Source organism: Mastomys coucha, unplaced genomic scaffold (assembly GCF_008632895.1).
Source record: "Mastomys coucha isolate ucsf_1 unplaced genomic scaffold, UCSF_Mcou_1 pScaffold1, whole genome shotgun sequence".
Taxonomy (NCBI): domain Eukaryota; kingdom Metazoa; phylum Chordata; class Mammalia; order Rodentia; family Muridae; genus Mastomys; species Mastomys coucha.
Window position 1 is genome coordinate 3305521 of NW_022196891.1, and position 14607 is coordinate 3320127.

At 40.1% G+C, this 14607-nt stretch overlaps 1 protein-coding gene across 1 annotated transcript in view; it reads left to right on the top strand.

Annotated features, from left to right (window-relative positions):
- Positions 1–252: 252 nt before the first annotated feature.
- Positions 253–14607, top strand: part of Serpinb13 (serpin family B member 13) — an 18744-nt gene continuing 4389 nt past the window's right edge. The window contains exons 1-4 of the mRNA XM_031340698.1: positions 253–340; positions 1412–1593; positions 2093–2149; positions 14302–14430. Of these exons, the coding sequence (XP_031196558.1) occupies positions 1429–1593; positions 2093–2149; positions 14302–14430 (351 nt within the window). The 5' untranslated portion in view covers positions 253–340; positions 1412–1428. The remainder of the gene's footprint in view (positions 341–1411; positions 1594–2092; positions 2150–14301; positions 14431–14607) is intronic.

A 14607-nucleotide genomic window follows, 5' to 3' on the forward strand; every position in this document is an offset into this window, starting at 1 on the left:
CTTTATGCTTGGTTTCCAGGCCGAATTTCTGAGGGATCTTGAAGTTCCCTTCCTATGTACTTGAAGCACATATTGAAGTTGAAAACGCAGTTGCTGATAACTTTAACTGCATGACTTAATCACCACAAGGAAATAAAAGGTATCAAGCTGTCAGTTTTCTCATAAACCTTGCCTGCTATTTTTATTAGGGAAACTGTCATTGAGAAACCAGAGGCTGTTTCACTGGAAAGACAAACTGTAATGACTAGGGAGAGGCAGAGAGCACTATAAATTAAAGACCTCAGCCACTCACTCTACATAGCTTCCTTGTTCCTGTCCATTGCTGTCTCTTCAGAACCAGGTAAGTTCTTCCTCAGGTCTAGCTTGAGTCCTCTGCTTTGAGAATATGGCTGTTGTGAATTTGGGTTATTTTATTTATTTCAGTGCCCAAATGGCCATGGCAATTTATCTTGTTTGTTAATGAGTTAAATCCTTTCATTTCTAAGTAAGGACTCCAAATAAAGAACCAAGGTGGAAACTCTAACATCAGATGTTGGATGGCAGACTTCATAGCAGGGATGAAGCCTGAAGTTTGAGGGCTGTTAGGAGCTTTATGTATCTTATCTTATCTTATCTTTCTTCTTTTTTTTTAAAAAAAAACTTTATGAAATAAATACTGAAGAAAACATAAAGCATATCCTACTTGTTTATTTGGTTGATATTAACAGAGCTTTGAAAAGTATTTTTTTTTTTTTGTGATTTAGTAACAGTAAGATTAGCTCACCGAATAGATCCAAAACAAATTTTTAAAAAGTTCGAGAAAGGAAAACCCTTAACGTAATAATCCATGACTAGGGATGCTCCACTGCTCTTTAGGAGAAAATTCTGACCATATTAAACTTTTAGCAATCTGGGACTAGGGATTTAACATGTTCTCCTATTCTGGACTATATTTGGATCTCTTGAGAAATGAAAAGTGTCAGATAAGAATACAACTGTTGCATTATAATGAATCTGGATTGGAGAATGCTGATTGAATGTAAGGCCAGTGGGGATTCCCATGCTTTCAGAATCCTGCCTTCCCACAAGCTGGACAGCTGGACAAGCTACACTTGTGCAGGTCAAAGGGTGGGCCTGCTCAGTGGAGTTTAGATGATGTGGAGAGGGAGCACATTCTGACTACAAGTAAACCAGAGGAGAAAACCAATAAGGCCTTCCCATACCTCCCCGGGAAACAAGAACTGATAACTGCTCGATAAAATGAGCTGATGCTTCTTCTGCTGACTTACGTCTTCTATTATGGGAGCAGGGCGGGGAGCAGGCAGTAGTTCTGAAGGTCGCACCGTTCTGGATGTATGAAGGAAAGAATAACTAAGAGCATAAACCAGCCCAGTCCAGATGTTGTGTTGGTTGATTGTTATTGCTGTTCTAGATTACCTGGAAACCATCATGGACTCACCAGGCGCGGCACCCACACAGTTCCTGCTTGATCTTTTCAAAGAACTGAATAAAAGAAATGATGGCAACGTTTTCTTTTCCCCCGTGGGCATCTCAACAGCCATTGGCATGATCCTCCTAGGGAGCCAAGGAGTCACTGCCTCTGAGCTACAGAAGGTGGGAGCTCCCTTTCCTTTCCAGGCAGAGACTTTGTTCTGAGATCGAAACCTCTATCTAGCATTACCTTGAAAATGTGTGCGACTTACCCTGCTGATGAAGATATGGAGTAATTTCAGGTCTGTCAGGGAAGGCCTCTTCCCTGTCCAGGTCCCATTTGCTCCTGGATGCTTGGCATCCTTTTAAGTGGGGGTATAATAAACAGCCTTTTCAAAAGCCATTATTCTCATAGTTAAAGAGAATATGAAAGCCTGAAGTAGCTTTGAACACCTACGGATTTTATTTTTGGCCTAAATGACATATCAAAGATGAAGACCCAAATGAGCCCATTACTAGACTCCTCTGAAGATATCAGTGGGCAACCTAGACCATTTCCCTGGCTTTTCAAGGAGATGATGTTGCCTGTGTACAACTGAAAACACATGAGTATCAGCCTTCCCTTGACCATGTGAAATTTCTGTCTATTTTGACAATGGTAACCGTATTTTCTCTCTGCTAGGTACTTTACTCTGAACACCGCACAGAAAGCTTCAGGATTAAGTCTGAAGAAGAAGAGGTGGGACACATGTGTTAAACACCTTTCAGTGTGATGGATCACCTTTCAGGTGCAAGATCTGTGTAGAGAAGGAGTAGGAAAAGAGTGGAAGAAGTTGCTAGTGTTGCTCGCATCACACTCTCAAGTACTAGTCACTGGAACCCAATCCTACTTATAGGCATAGTAGTTTGTTTTCTGTTGCTATAACAAAGCCCTAGAGGCTAAAAGTTTTATAAATAAGAGCTTGCTCAAAAGCTCCTGGTTTGGGGGTTGAAATTCCCAGATTGGGTGGCTTTATCTGTTTGGTTTTGTGGAGGGTCTTCTGGAATGTACTATAATGTAAGGGAATGAACTCTGGCGGCACAGAGAAGGGGCTGAGCTCGTGGCTGGTCTTGCTTTATGAAATCTCCTCTCAAAGAGCTAATTTCTTCTGGGAGACTCTTATTAACCATTTCTGAGGGCAGTGCCTTAGGTGACCTAATCACCAGCTCCCTTAAATGGTTCCCTCTCTCGACACCAATTATACCTGGTGTAGACTTTTAGAACACGAACTCTGGGGGAGAAAGACCACCTCCAATCACAGCATTTGGACTGCACAAAACTAAATTTCCAATAAGAAGAAATAACCACAGCCAGCAGTCACTATGAATACTGATACACCGAAAAGTTATAGCAGCTCTGGAGTTACAGAGAATTGGGTCAAGTTCTGGCTTGGGCTTGTCAGGACTATGAGACTTTGGCAAGTAATTCACTTTCTTTAATCCTCTGTGATATTTCCAATAGAATCTTCTAGATCATGTATTTAACTCACCCAGTAATGCTAATTTGAATTAGTTATCGCTAAATGGAATTAATTTCTTGCCCCTCCTGTGAGTATTTCCTTAAGTACTATCAGCACAGGACCATTGGTCTTCTTCCAGATCTAGTACTTTGGTATCTCTCACTTGGTCTTACAAAATACAGGGTGGAGATAAGGCCCATTAGGTCAGGGTTAGCATCAGAAGGTGATCAGAGCCCTCAGAAGGGCACACTGCCTCCAACAGTAATCATAGCCCTTCAGTATTCTAAGCTTTTAGGCTAATATCCACTTACCAATGAGTGTACACCGTGTGTGTTCTTGTGTGTTGGGTTATCTCACTTAGGATGATATTTTCTAGTTCCATCCATTTGCCTGCGAATTTCCTGAAGTCATTATTTTTAATAGCTAAGTACTCCATTGTATAAATGTACCACATTTTCTATCCATTCCTCTGTTAAAGGACATCTGGGTTCTTTCCAGCTCCTGGCTATTATAAATAAGGCTGCTATGAACATGGTGGAGCATCTTCTGGGTATATGCCCAGGGGTGGTATAGCTGGGTTCTCAGGCAATACTAAGTCCCCTTTGCTTTTATTTTTTTTTTCATTTTTATTGGTTATTTTATTTATTTACACTTCAAATGTTATCCCCTTTCTGAGGGGATGGTACTCCCTCCATAAATCCTCTATCTTCTCACCTCCCCCTGCCTCTATGAGGGTGCTCCCCCACTCATCTACCCACTCCTGCCTCAGCGGAGTATTCCCCTAACCTGCATCATCAAAGCCTTCACAGGACCAAAGGGCTCCTCTCCCAGTGATGCCCAATAAGGCAATTCTCTGCTACATATGCAGCTAGAGCCATGGGTCCTGCCATGTGTACTCTTTGTTTGGTGATTTAGTCCCTGGGAACTTTGTGTGTGTGGGGTCTGGTTGGTTGATATTGTCGTTCTTCCTATGGGGTTGCAATCCCATTCAGCTCCCACAGTCCTTGTCCTAACTTCTCCACTGGGGTGCCCATACTCAGTCTGATGTTTGGCTGCCTGCATCCCTATCTGTATTGGTCAATCTCTGGCAGAGCATCTCGGGAGGCAGCTATACCAGGCTCCTATCAGTAAGCACTTCTTGGTGTCAGCAATAGTGTTTGGGTTTGGTGGCTGCAGATGGGATAGATCTATAAGTGTGGCAGTCTCTGGATGGCCTTTCCTTCAGTCTCTGCTCCACTCTTTGTTCCTGCATTTCCTTTTGAGAGGAGGAATTCTGGATTAATATTTTTGAGATGGGTGGCCAGCCCCATCCCTCAGCTGTGGGCCATGCCTATTCACTGGATATGGTCTCTACAGGTTCTTCCTCCCCTTTGATGGGTATTTCTGCTAATGTCTTCCCTGTTGTGTCCTGAGAACCTCTATGGTCCCTGGAATCTGGGAATTTCTAGTGGTTACCCCCAGTTCTCCCTCTTCCACTGTTGTATACCTACTTTCAATTTTTTGACCCTCTGCACTTCTCCCCCATCTCCTCCCATATCTGAACTGGCCGCCTTTTACCCTCCCCTTCCTCTTTCCCTCCCTCTACTTCCCTGAGATTATTTTCTCCCCTCTTCTGAGTAGGACTAAAGTATCCACACTTTGGTGTGATCTTCTTTCTTCTTGGATTTCATATGGTCTGTGAGTTTTATTGTGGTTATTCTAAGCTTCGTTTTGGCTAATATCTACGTATCAGTGAGTACATACCATGTGTGTTCTTTTGTGACTGGGTTACCTCATTCAGGATGATATTTTCTAGTTCCATCCATTTCCCTAAGAATTTCATGAATTCATTGTTTTTAATAGCTGACTAGTACTCCATTGTGTAAACATACCACATTTTCTGTATCCATTCCTCTGTTGAGGGACATCCGGGTTCTTTCCAGTTTCTGGCTGCTATGAACATAGTGGAGCATGTGTCCTTATTACATTTTGGAGCATCTTCTGGGCATATGTCCAGAAGTGGTATAGCTGGGTCCTCAGGTGGTACTATGTCCAATTTTCTGAGGAACCACCAGACTGATTCCCAGAGTGGTTGTACCAGCTTGCAATCCCACCAGCAATGAAGGGATGTTCCTCTTTCTCCTCAACCTCTCCAGCATCTGCTGTCACTTGAGTTTTTGATCTTAGCCAGTCTGACTGGTGTAAGGTGGAATCTCAGGGTTGCTTTGATTTGCATTTCCCTGATGACTAAGGATGTTGAACATTTCTTTAAATGCTTCTTAGCCATTTGAGATTCCTCAGTTGAGAATTCTCTGTTTAGCTTTGTACAGCATTTTTAATAGTGTTATTTGGTTCTCTGGATTCTAGCTTCTTGAGTTCTTTGTATATTTTGGATGTTAGTCCTCTATTGGATGTTCCCCTTTGCTTTTAAATAACAGTTCAATACTGTCATTTTGAAAATAGTATTCTTGGCATACTTTATAGTATTTTTCTTTTCTTTGAGTGCATTTTAAATAGTATACCAGTTCTTTCATAATGTCTTTATTCTGAGAAGTCTGTCAGTCACACAGATGCCCCTTGTATGTAACAAGCTGTTTACTCTAGCTACTCCCTAGTTTCTCTTTTCATGGCCTTTACAGTGTGGTTATGAAGTGTGGCCCCAGCGCTCTTTGTAGCTTTATCTTAGATGGTCACCTTGGAGTTTCTGAATGCCTATACTTGTTGAGAGCCAGGCCAATTCAATTCAAGGTTTTCTCAGAGGTTCTGATGAAAAGAAACATAGTTCTGTGTCATTGTCCGGAGCAGACTTGTCAAGTTCTGGCCTGGAGCTGGGACCAGGGCCTGGAAGGAATTCAGTTTTCAGTTCCTGGGGACTGGTTTCCCCCCCTGAAGAGTGATCAATCCCAAGGCTGTCGTGTTTGGTCTGTGGTGCCCTTGAGCTATCCTGGGTTCCCTTTGTGTAACATCAGTTGATTAATCTTTTTGTTGCCCGTGACCCATTTTCCCACTAAAATAGTATAAGATATGGTACCTCTTACAATTTGTTGGCATAAGACAGTTTTCCTCTTTGTTTTCTTATCTATTTACTATTTCCCCTGGACTCTGCCACTGAAGACTGATCACTGAAGACTAACTGGGCCATTTCATATGTCCATTTATTTTCTTAGTTTTATGTGTTATTCTGTCTACAATTCTTTTCAACCTGAAGCTCCTACAGTGTGTGTGTGTGTGTGTGTGTGTGTGTGTGTGTGTGTGTATGTGTATGACTGTGTGTATGTGTGTGTGTATACTTCAATTTAATGCCTTATAAGTCTTTTTGGTGACTTCAGTTTTTCCTATACTTCTCTTCCATTTGCTCTTCTATTTTGGCAATTTTGAATGCCCAGTCTTTAGGTTCATAGTTCTTTCTCTTCCCCAGCCAAGTGTTCTAATGAGTTTGATTTTTTTTTTTTAAAAAAATAAAGAAATAATGTTTTTGAAAATTTAAATAAGGTGTACTTAGATTACATAGTTCCTTCCCCTTCCTCCACACAGCTCTTCCTGTGTACTTCCTCAACTCTCAAATTCACAGGCTATTATTTTTAATTATTATCATTGCACGCATACCCTCATCCATGTATTGTTGCTCACAAGTGCTTAGAGAAGATGCTTTGGTATTTAATAAACTACCACGGGGATATCCCTGGAGACTACGGATTCTCCTCCTTTCAGCGGCCATCATTTCCTGCAGTTCTTCATGAAAACTTTCTCTATTGGTTTCTTTCCAATTCAGTGTCTCATTCTTTAGTTCCGGAAGTCACTTGGATGTTCTTTATCCCTTCTCTCTTTGCTAGTATTATCATTTTGTCTATGCACCCTCTCCTTGGTTTTGTTTATTTACCTATGTATCTGTGAGTTCTTAATTTATTGAATATCTTATGATTGTTGTTTTGGAAATTTCTGTGGTGATTCATGTGTCTCTATTTTTTACAGTCGGTTTCTAGAGATTTATTTTTATTTTGATTAAATTATGTTCCCCTTTCTTGGCGTTCCTCATTGTCCGCCGTTGGTCTCTAGCACTGGAAACCTTTGCCACCTGGGCTTTTCCCAGTGAGTTCAGGTAGAGACTCTGGGGGATCTTTCCAAATTCTTCTAGCATTTTATATAATGGAAAGACACACATTCTGAAATTTTTGAAAATTCACTAGACTGTCTTTAATATTTCTAGGAAACAGGTGGTTCTTATATCCATACTAAACATTTTTATACAAAAGCTCTGGCCTCAGTATAGTCCCATTAGAGAAAGTTAATCTCTATTGTGATAGTAACTCAAATGATTTATCTTTCTAAACATTTTGCTTTACTTCATTAATAGATTCAAGATAGGTATAGCACCCTAGAAGTTTATAGTCTGTACCATTTTTAAAAAACTGTCATCATTTCAAGGTAGAATTTTATTTCAAAAGGAGAAGAATACTTTCTTAGAATTTTCTGTACTGTATCTAAGAACAGGAAGTAGGTACCTTTATAACAGCTAGTCAGTGGCTTCATGCCCAGCGCTTTCCATTTGGCTAGTGAGTGTAAGAAGTCATTCAGTGTTGCAGTGTGGCCTATGGCTGCTAAGGGATAGTATGATATTTTACCTTTAATCTTTGCAACGCTTGTTTTTTTTTTTTTTTTTTTTTTTTTTTTTTTTGAGGGGGCAAGTTTTTGGATAGCTTTTTCATTTTCCCAAGAGGCTAAAATACATAAATGTTTTGAAGTATCAAGTGTTAGTTTTGAGTTGGTGAAGGTAACTGAACTGGACCAACTACCAGTATGCTTGGTATTAAGAACCAGCCTCCTCCCTCCCTCCCTCTTTCTCTCCCTCTCTCCTTCTTTCTCTCCCTCACTCCTTCCTTCTCTCCCTCACTCCTTCCCTCCCTTCCTTTTTCCCTCCCTCCCTCCCTTCCCCTCCCTTCTTCTCACTTCTCCCATTTCTTTCCTCCCTGTCTCTCTCTATCCTTTTCTTCCTCCTTCCCTCCCTCTATTCCTCCATTCCTCTTCCTCTTCCCCTCCCTCTCTCCCTTCCCCACCTTTCCTCACTCTTCTCCTCCCTTCCCCTTCCTCCCTGTCTCCATCCATTTCTCTCTTCCTCCTCTCCTTCTATTTTCTTCTCTTTTCTGTTTTTTAGATGGTTTCACTATATACTCCTAGTTGGCCTGAAACTAGACTATGTTATGTGGACATGCTGACTTTCAATTCACCGACATGTACCTGCTTCTGCCTTTTGAGGGCTGAGATTTAAGACTGTACCACTACACCTAGCCTGGGATAACATTTCAATAAGATTATTGAGATGCACCAAATCTGCTAGACAGACAAACCAGCACCTGTCTGGTATTATCTTCGAGAAGCTTGTATTCATGCTGCAACTGACGTTTTGTGACTTGATAATCCGGCACTCTCTCTGTTGGCTTTCAGTTCAGTGCAGAACTTGGTAGTCAGGCACCTTGTTTGTGTCACAATTTAAATCTAGATGAGACAGAGAGAGTCCCCCAGAGGCCAGAGTGCTCTTCTGTTTCTCTCTTCTCCTTGGGTCTGGGTTAGAAGCAGGCTGTCTCTGCAGTCTCTGGGCTGTGTTGTAGGGAGGCGCTTTGGTGAGTGAGTTCCACTGGTCTTCCTGTTGATTTCGCTGTGCTCCACTGCACACTCCCTCAAGGATTACAGAACCTTTGAACAAGGTGACGTTGTTAGCCTGACATGTCTTTGTGGGGAGGCTTGTACGCATTTTCTGCCAGTTTTCGGATGTCAATCCTTTGTGGTTCCTCTAGCAATGAATTGCATATAGTAGATATTGTCAAACTGTATTCAACTCTGTGTGTATGTTGACCGTGTAGCTGAGCATAGAATTTTTGGTTTATATTTTTGGTAGTCTTTACAAGATTCTATTCTCATATTTTAATATTGTTACTGTCAAGCTGTTTTAGTTGACAACCTTGGTAGTGATTTAACACTTTTTTCATTTTTTTTTTTTAAATTTACTACTGTTGCTCTAACCATGGATTTCTTTTATTTACTGTAACTTTGACTTGTTATAATTTCTGGATAAGAAACTTGTACATTCCATGGTATATTTCAGGAATCACCTACTTTCATTCACCATGTAGGGCCCAGAGATTGAGCTGAGGGAACATCAGGCTTGTTGGTGACAAACATTTCATCTGATGAACCATCCTGCAGTCCTCTTATGTTTTTATTTGACATAAAATAAGATATAAAAAAGTTTTGTATCATAATTTTTAACATTCTGTTGACAAGCTCAATAAGAATTTTTATTTTCTTATTTAACTATTTTTCTCCTCAAAACCCAGCATTCATAGCTAATTAAAATTTTGTATTAAAAAAACCCTCATACTTTTCATTAATGGTGAAAATGGGGAATAACAAAATTTCCCCATTTTGTCTTCATTGCCTTTCAGAAAAATGCCAGAATGCTTCTATTACCCAGATTTCTTAATGTCAGGCATCTTGTTGTCATTTTTTTTTCTTTTGTGGAACTCAGAGACAGCTGTTTCACACCATCCTCTGGTCTCTAATTCAGCATCAACAGCACAGATAAGCTTTCTAACCAAAACACTAGGCTGTTAAATTAAATGTAAATAAAATATTAATTTCTAGGTGCTATAGTTGCTTGTTAATCCAAGCTGGAAACTATGAACAGTCCCTTGTTTCTTAAACATTTTCTCCCTTCTACTGAAATCTCTTTCTCACACAATGTATCCTGATTATAGTTTCAACTCCTTCTACTCCTCCTAGTCCTTCCACATACCACTTTCGTCTGTATCCACTCCTGTTTTGACTCTTATTAGAAAAGAACAGTTGTCTTATTCTAAAAGACAACAACAGAATGCAACAGCACTATATACAGGAAGATAAAACAAAACCCATCACACTGAAGTTGGACAAAGCAACCTACCAAAAGGAAAAAAAGCCCCAGGAGAAGGCACAAGAATCAAAGGCCCGCTTGTTCACACACTCAGGTGTGCCCTAGAAACACTGAGCTGGACGCCATGCAGCAAATGCAGAGGAGCTGGTGCCACTCTGTGCCTGCCAGCCTGCTCTGCTTCAGGCTCTGCGATTTCTTTCGTCTAAGCTTTGCTCAGTTGATTCACAAGGCCTTGCTTTTCTGTGTCCTCTGGCTTCTCTGGGTCTTACACTTTTCTACCTCCTCTTCCCAGGGGTTTCTGAGCTCTGATGGGAGGGATTTAATGGTGATATTCCATTTATAACTATGTGTTCCAAGGACACTTTCTCTGCATAATTTCTGGCTGTAGATCTCTGTACCTGTTTCCATCTGCTGCAAGAGAAAGCCTCTCCGATACTCACTGAATAAGACACTGATCTATGTATAGTATAGCAGAGTAACATTAGGAGTCATTTTATTGTTCCTTTTTATTTATTTATTTATTTATTTTAGAGATTTTCTTTTCATTTTTTTCCTTTTCTTTTTTAAATTTATTTTTCTTTTTTTACGCTTTGTATTTATTTTTTGTCAGTTTCACATCATGCACCCCAGTCCCACTCATCTCCAGACCCCCCATATCCATCCTCTGCCCTTGCAACCTCCTCCCCTGAAAAGAAAATAAAAAAAAGACAAAAATAATAAGCAAAACAAATCATAGAAAACATCTCACCATGGAAGCTGTAGTGTGTTGTGGATTTAGTCTAACACCTGTATTATATTAATTAGGTCCCCAACATTGTACGAGAATCTATATGTAAGACGCTGAGGGTCTCTGCCCCCCTAGTTGTTTTATTTTTTTGTAGAATATGATTTTTAATATTCTCAACTGTTAATATTCAACAAGCAGAAAAATTATTTTAAGATATATTTTGTTGTTATGTCTCCCTTTTCATTTCTGGTTAGTCTGGCTAAAGGTTTATCCATCTTGTTGATTTTCTCAAAGAGCCAGCTCCTGTTTTTTTTTTTTTTTTTTTTTTTTTTTTTTTTTTTTTTTTTTTTTTTTTTTTTTTTTTGACCAGTAAGTAGTATTTGGTTGTACCCTAGGCCTCAGGTTCTGGGTCCCATGAGAAGTGTCAGGCATGAGTTGCATCTTGTGGAGCTGCCTTACGTCAAATGAGATATTGGTTGGCTACTTTCCCTAAGCTCTGTGCCACCATTGCCCTAGCGTATTTTGAAGGCAGGACAGATTGTAGGTCAAAGGTTTTGTGGCTGGGTTGCTGTTTACATTTCCCTTTTGTTAGTCTACAGAGTACCTTCCCAAACCAAGGACATTCACACGTAGGCAGTGAAGGCTCCATGGAAGCACTAGCTTGGCTTCTCCATGTTCATAATTTGTTTGCTTCTCCGTTATTCTCAGCAATGGGGTCTTGATGTCAGTTTTCAAAGAGCAACCTGTTCTCTTGATAACAGCTTAGAATGTTTGGGGATTTCCATAGGAAACCCTTAGCCAAAAACTAAGTTGAATGCAACCCAGTTCCATTACTGGAGGCCTCATTTGGTGACAAGAGATGATCAGCTAAGACTCTGTCTCCCTCATTATTAGCAGACTTCAGTAGGATAAAATTATTTTGATCATTTATTTTAGTATGTTTCTACTGCACTAGCTTTCTACACTACCCCTCAAATGCCCCTCAATTCCATCTGTCTCTCCCTGCATTCCCTCCCTCAACCCCATCTCCACATGCCTCACCTCATCCCCCTGTTCCTGTCCCCACAAGCCCCTACTCCACTTGTAGAATCTATTCTACTTTCCCCTTTCAGGGAGATCCATGTGTTCTCCCTAGTCCCTTCTATCCCTAACCCTTCTCAGTCTACAGATTGTAGGATTTTAAGTTGGTCATCATTTATTTAATGGCTAATATGGCAAATTTATCTTTCTGAGTCTGGGTCAACACAGGTTGATTGTTTTCCAGTTCTAGCCACCATTTGCCTACAAATTTCATGATGTCATTTTTTTTTACCATGTGAGTAATATGCCACTGTGTAAATATAGCACATTTTCCTTATCCATTTTTCAGTTAAGGAGCATCTAGGTTGTTTCTAGTTTCTGGATACTAAGAAGAAAGCTGTAATAAACATAACTGAGCAAGTGTCCTTGTGGTAAGATGGAATGTCCTTTGGGTATAAGCCTAAGAGTGGTAATCTGGACCTAGAGGTAGGTTCCCAAGAGATTACTGAGGAACCCATATTGATTTACAAAGTGGCTGTACAAGTTTGTATTCCCACCACCACCAGAGGAGTGTTTTGCTTGCTCCACATCCTTGTCAGTATAAGCTGGCGCTTGAATTTTGTTTGATCTCAGCCATTGAGACAGGTATAAGATGGAGTGCTGGAGTCACTTTGATTTGCATTTCCCTGATGGCGAAGGAAGGACATTGAACATTTCTTTAAGTGCTTCTCGGCCCTCAGAGACTCCTCTGTTGAGTATTGTTTGGATCTGTACTTCATTTTGTAATTGGATTATTTAGCTTTTATGATATCTAGCTTCTTGAGTTCTTTATATAATTTGAATATCAGCCCTCTGTCAGATGTGGGGTTGGTGAAGAACTTTTCTCATCCTGTAGGCAGCTCTGTCCTTTTTACATGGTGTCTTTTCCCCTACAGGATCTTTTCAGTTTGATGAGGTCCCGTTTTTGATTGTTGACTTTAGTGTCTGAGCTGTTGGTGTTCTGTTCAGGAAGTTGTCTTCTGTGACTATTCATTAAAGGTTACTCCTCATGTTCTCTTCTATCAGGTTCAGTATATCTGGCTTTATGTTGAGGTCTTTGATCCATTAGGACTTGAGTTTTGTGTAGGGAGGTAAGTATTGACCTATTTGTATTTTTCTATGTGCAGACATCTGGTTTTACCAGCATTATTTGTTGAAGATGCTTTCTTTTAAATGTGTTTTCAAGGACTGAGATACACCATGTATGATGATTTTTTTTTCTATCCAAAGAATAATGTGAATATCTGGAGATGCTCATGTGACCACATAAATGTGTGTGTGTTTGTTGTAGTTGTTACTATTTTTCCATGAGTTTTGATTTGGGACTTGTTTGTTAACAGTTTATAATTTAGAACTTGATGGCTGATGATCTTGGGGACTCAGTGAGGATGTAGTCAGACTTTGGAACATGGCCCTACACGTTGGGGATCTTGGAGATGCAAGGAAGCTTGTCATATAGTTTCTTTTGTGATGAAGATATACTTCTGAAATAAGATCTTGGGATTTTACCAACTTCAGACCACTTTAATGTTTCTATTTGTGACCTCCTAGGATACCAAGATAGTGTAAACAAAACCCCCAAACCTGTTTGAAAACAGGCTTTTCTTCTCTTCAATTATTTTTAGGTCAGCTTAGTCACAAATGGCTCACTGAGAAAATTAATGAACATCAAACTCTTAAGTCCCAAAGGGTGTGATACATTGACTGGTTCACTGTATGTCCCAATCAACTGAAACTATGAACAACTGATTGCTAGCCACATAAAGTTTCCTAACAGCAAGGAGGCAACAAATGTCAAGTTCAGCTCTGCTGACACTGACAGAACAATGTGGACACACAATTTCAATTTAAATGTCTTCTAAGAGTTATTAATTATTTGCAGAATTCAGCTGTCTATTACTTTTTCTGGAATTGTCATAGGTAGTTGGAGCATGAGAGATGAAAATAAGAGACACAATAGTGAGTTAAATAAACATTTAGGCATCGTATTATACAAGAAAATGGCTTTTCAGTTCTCATATGGAAGCAGAAATGGATTGCTCAATCTAAAACTAAACTGTAAGTCCTTGTATCCTCTGTGAGTTTGAACAACCAGAGTCCCCTCATCAGGGTCATGAGATGATGCTCTGCTCTGCTCTAATGGAGGGTTTCGGCTCACCCAGTGTTGCCACGCAGTGCCTACACTATACTACAATCAGAAACCTGGTATATCTTGTAGAAGATATCCAGAAGACTTTGATTTTTTTTCAAAAACAGGAAAAATTTTCACTTTAGTCCAGTTTGTAGCTCTGATAAATGGTGACTTACTCCATTAAGAATCACTTTTATTATCCACTATTGAAAAGAGAAATATCCAAGTGTTAGAGGAGAGGAATTATCTGGGAAATCATTTACCCTTTTCAAATATCTAGTGTCTATCAATAGATAAAAAAATAAATGCAGGAAGCACTTAGTGATCAGTTACATTTCACACCCAAAGTGAAAAGATAGATCTGTGGTATTGGAGCTGGTGGAGAAAGCTGCTTTATCCAGCCGAGATTGGTTATGGCTTACATCTGGCTTGGCAGAAAGTCAAATGACATCCAGGGACCAATGGACATCTCTATTCTTCCCTCAAATTTGTTCACCAGAGGAAGCACTATAGCCAGATCCTCTTGGAAGAGAATCTAGAGTTGCTTCTGCCAAGTTAACCCACTGAGTTTTTTGTCTTTATTCTGAAGATTGAGAAGAGAGAAGAAATACATCATCAATTCCAAAAGCTCTTGAATGAACTAAGTGAATTTTCTAATGACTATGACCTGACCATAAGCAACAGGCTATTTGGAGAAAAAACATACCTCTTCCTTCAAGTAAGTCCTGCTGTATTTGCCACATCTCTGTGTGGTAGCAACAAATGGCAGTATCCCTGTTAGGACTGAGTTCTGGGGCTCTGCTGCCATGTTGGCTGCTTGCCACGGGACTCTTTCACTAGTCTTTCTAGCCTGCTTTCCAGACAAGTCATTCTTTTTTTAGTCTCCTGAATCTGT